General features: G+C 40.7%; 1 protein-coding gene across 2 annotated transcripts in view; it reads left to right on the forward strand.

The window, feature by feature from the left end:
• smap1 (small ArfGAP 1) overlaps positions 1–4,775 on the forward strand; it is an 85,571-nt gene extending 80,796 nt beyond the window's left edge. For both annotated transcript variants that reach the window (XM_056761351.1, XM_056761352.1), the window contains 2 exons: positions 158–474; positions 3,775–4,775. In XM_056761351.1, the coding sequence (XP_056617329.1) occupies positions 158–474; positions 3,775–3,909 (452 nt within the window). In that variant the 3' untranslated portion in view covers positions 3,910–4,775. The remainder of the gene's footprint in view (positions 1–157; positions 475–3,774) is intronic.
• The last annotated feature ends 146 nt before the right edge of the window (positions 4,776–4,921 follow it).

Here is a 4,921-nt window from a genome sequence, read left to right on the forward strand (position 1 = left end):
CGTATATCGATTACTTTCCTCTCTCTCAGTCTCTGATGCTCTTTGTGTCCGCGTTCTGCTTCCGTTTCTGTCTCGTTGAACATATTGAACACGTTTTCATGTGTAAATATCTATAGATCCTTGCTCATTGTTTACCTTTACGCTTCTGCTTCCGCAGCCGCTGCAATGTTCATGGGACCTTCGCAGATGCAGTTCCCGGCGCAGCCGCAGGGGAACTTCCAGGCTTTCCCTGGGATGGGAGGGGCCATGCCACCCACTACCATGATGGGGGCCGTCATGGGGCAGGGCGGAGCTATGATGGGCCAAAACACGGGCATGATGGTTGGCATGACGATGCCCAATGGTTTCATGGGAAACGCACAGCCGGGGGTGATGGGCTTGGCCCCAGGCATGATGGGACCTCAGGGCATGGTTCCCCCTCAAAACATGTACGCCATGCAGCCGGGTCAGCAGGGCCAGTGGAATATGACACAGGTATGTTTGATCAGAATTTGTGGAATATCATGCGAAAAAGCATCACCACCACCTGACAGCTATTGTTGAAATAGATGTACAAACCAAAGAGATTGTACTCAGTTGTGAATTATAGAAAAGATAACAGACACAATGGCCGACTAGCAAAGATTAGGTTGGATAAGGTTTGTAAATTTTTATTACATTTTAGTGAATATGCATTCAAGGGACTCAACTGCTGAAGCTGCAAAGTACTTTTTGAGAGTATTATTATCATGACAAAGTAAGAACCTAAAAGATGCTGAAGGGATAAAAAGATTTGGAAATATTCCTAATGACATTTTGATGCTTTTTCAAACGTCACCCACAGAAGGTCAGGCAGGAGCCAGGTTAAGTTCATAATGTTCCATCCGGATGTATTTTTAACCAGGATGTACCATGAGTCATCACTTATAAAACGGTCTCCGCACAATGACTTAAGTAGATCAGTATTGGCTTTAAATAGTAAGAACGTCTAGATCTGAAGCTATTTCAGATTCCCACAATGCATCACACACACTGAGCTTGCCTTTTATTCTGTTCAGATTTTTAATTTGTAGAACGATCTGAGGTGAGAAGTGAATCTGCCGAAAATGTTGCGTCACACATTTGTAGAGATCAGAGATTTATACTAACTGTTTTTCAATCCTCCTCATATCGTCGCTTACCTCCCGTCTGCATGTGGCCCATTAAAGCTGTGAGCCCAGTGACAAAAACCTCTCAACTTCTATCATCACCTGCCACCCTCATCATCTCCAGTGGCCCCCTGACCCCCTGTGTATGAGAGCAGAGGGAGTCAGAGATTTCAGTCTGCAGGAGGTTAATTACACGTCATAAATCAATACAGCCTGACTTACACTCACACCGCCTTAATTAAAATCCCTCCCCACAATGCAACCGTGTGCGTGTGTCTCCTGAGTTATAGGCTCTCAACACTACTGCTATTTGGTGAGAGGAAAGAAATGCTTTTGCTTAATGGTTTTCTGGAGTGAGGGTAATTTTTGCGGCCTGTTTCCAGGGAGGAATGTTTTCCGAGATGGATCTGACTTTTAGATGATTTTCTTCATTACCCGACACACACACACTCTTGTTTTTGCGAGGAGCTGGTGTGCAGGGAGAAGAAGATTCATTAGAGTTAGAAATACACACTCCCTGAATAGCTGTGTGTTGTTCTTGGTATATTTACAAACACACACAGACTGCTTCAAATTCGCATTCTCGCGGGCCACACGTTTCTCTGCACGCGGGCGGTTTCGTGTGAGTAGGAAGCTGGTGTAATAACGAGATTGGTGCATTTGAGCGCTAAATGAAGTCGAGGTCCAGAGTGGATCCTCTTGTGGAGTGTATTTGAGGGATTTTTCCACATTTTCTTTTGACTATTTTTGAACCACTCATTCTAAAAGTACATTAAATGCCGTAAAGCGGATCAGTCACTTTGTGAAACATCACAGCACTCCAGGAGTTCACAGTGATGGATAACCTCCCTCAGCATCTCAGGAAGAGGTTTAACCCCCATGGGCTTGAATAAGAGGCCAATGAAACTTGATGCAAGTCTAGGATACGATTAGATAAGTTGATGGTTTGGAAGTTAGTATTTGAAGATGGTATGGGAATAGTCAGGGATGAATGTTTGAGTACACTGCTGAAAACTGTCATGATGACATCATAACAATCCATAGTTTTCATAAATGGAATGGACTTTGCAGTGTGGTCCAAAAACTATATCTATAGCTCTTATTTCACATCACAATAGCCAGAAATTCCCAGCATTCAACTTGCTAATGAAAACTAGAGGGCTTTTATGTGAACCCATTAGAGTTTTACTCCCGCACTATAAATCAGGCAGACGCTGATGGGCCGCCTCACAGCTAGCAGACCCCCATAGGCCCCCCAGGACACTCTCCTCCACGCTGCCCTGCTCATATAAAGAACGGTGATGGGGGAGTCAAGGGAAAGTCTAAAGCAGAGAGAGAGAGAGCATGAAAGAGACAGAGAGAAGGTGGGAAGAGAGATAAGCGAGTTTAAAGATCAGAGAACAGCTTAGTCACCTTAAGAAAGAGGAAAAGGGAAAGTTGGAAGAAAAGGCCATCTGCAAGTGACACAGCTTGTCAGGAGATTCAGTGTTCTGATCTCTCGCTGTGTACAAACAACACTTTCACTTTATGTCCTCCGACAGCAAAATGTGTTCCTCTTTTAACTTCTGGGTTCAGAGCGAGGTGAGCTCGGTTTGCAGCATTTGTGGCGTAATTTTGATTACCACACAAAACATTTGCCTTGTTCCTTTGTATATCTATTGATTTTTGTGTATGTGTTGATCAGTATTATTCCACAAACAGTCTTAAATGAGCTTAACTTGTATTGAACAGTTTTTTCTACAAGAAACGGGGAAGCATTTTTCCATTTTCAGTTCATCTTAATTTATCAAATGGAGCAAACAACAGCATTTGTGAATCCTAAACTGGAACAATTTCCTTGGACTGGGAAGAATGGTCCATATATATCTCATAGACCCAATTTCTTTTACAAGTTCTTTTTTTCTTTTTTCTTCTATGCTTATCCTCTGATGAACATATATACAGTAAATATAAAAATTTAACGTACATATATATACAGTAAATATATAAATATATAGTATGAAAGTATATAAAAAATATAGATACATGTTGGTTGTCTATAAATATATATATACAAATAATTTCTGTTTTCTTGGGAAAAAATAAATAAAGAGACCATGTTTAGTGAAATAACAGTTTGGGGCATTTTTGTTATTATAACCCTTATTAAAAAAACGTAACACTTTACTTCAAGGTTTGTATTTGTTAACATTAGTTAATGCATTAGCTGACACTGAGTAATACGTCTACCCCATTTATTCACCTAAGTTGATTATCATTTCAATATTTAATAATATTTTAAATCCAACATGTTTACATTACATAATGCTCAATGAACTTACATGAACAATTGCATTGACATTAACTAACCTTAACAAGCATTAATACTGTCATGCTGGTAGCTATATCGCTCATTGTTAGTTCATGTTAGTTAATGCATTTCCTAATATCAACAAATACAACCTTATTTAAAAGTGTTTTTAAACATATGTATTATATTTAATATTGTAAGAATGATTTTAAGACTTATATTTATTTTCTATTCATACATACATATTACTGTTGATTACAAAATTAGAATAATGCAGCGCTTTGATAGTGATCATGTTGTGAAGTTGTCTATTGAGGTTTCACATTTGTTCTCTCTCTCTCTTCTTATCTTCATCAGATTAACCAGCAGATGTCTGGAATAAACCTGAACGGCTCTGGTGCTCCAGTGGCATTCGGCCCAGCCGGTGCCCCTATGGGTGGCTGGGTGGCACCGCCCTCGGGTCAAACCCTAAGCACCCAGCTCTGGAAGTGAGCGAACGAGCGAAGGTGGAGGAAAGGGGCACAGTATCTCTCCATTGCCCCCAGGCACCCAGAGTTTTATTCATGTACTGTTTATTTCTCTTTTCTCTTTCCCATCATTATGGCTCTGGAGAGCATCGACTCAGCTTGCCCTCTGTGTATTGATCAAGTCAGAGAGTGTGGAGTTTAAGAGACCGGCAGCTTTGTCCGTCTTTTATTTGCAGTTTTTCTTCTTCTATATATATATTTTTGGGGGTCAGACACACATATCAGCTAAGAAAGCTGCTGGACCAATTATACAGGATTCTAATATATCTTTACCAAATCAATAGTGAGAAATAGTATTTAAATGACAGAGGTATGGCTATCAAATTTGGGATTTCCCCCGCTCTTCTGTGTAAAGGCCCCATATCCCCGAACCCTGTAGCAGATATGGTATAGACCCATGTATTGTATGTTATCATGAGATAGAGAAACCCCTCGCCCCCCTCTTCATTCTCACATCCGTGTAGTTCCATCTTTACTGTGATGTTTTAATGTGTGCGTTACAAAGAAGCACAGTGAGTGAAAGGCAGATAAACCTGGACGACTTTACATTCGTTACTGTGATGGCTAACGGGGGGCTGGGGATATATTAGGGGGTTGGGAATTGTTACATTTTAGTGAGTTTTTGAGAGTACGGAGCGTGCAATCAAACACGAGTTCCGCCGCTGTAGCAGAGCATCTCTCCTCTCTCACAGGGTCTCTCTGCTGTGCAATAATATAAACATCTTCACCTTGTCATCCAGGTTTATTTCTAAAATGTGTTTACATTTTCTGGTGCCTAGTACAGAGAAAGAATTATGTTATTTCGTGCATTAAACAGTGAATAGCCATGAACTTTTGTGTGATTATTTCGCATTTATTGTTGACTTTTTCCCGACTCCTCCACCCCTTTTTTGCATTTAAAGAGGGTTGTTTGCAATAAAGACAGACGTCATCTAGAAGGTTCTGTCTTGTGTGTGCTATGAAAAACAGATTAAGAC

The sequence above is a fragment of the Triplophysa dalaica genome, chromosome 11 (genome assembly GCF_015846415.1).
Source record: "Triplophysa dalaica isolate WHDGS20190420 chromosome 11, ASM1584641v1, whole genome shotgun sequence".
NCBI lineage: Eukaryota > Metazoa > Chordata > Actinopteri > Cypriniformes > Nemacheilidae > Triplophysa > Triplophysa dalaica.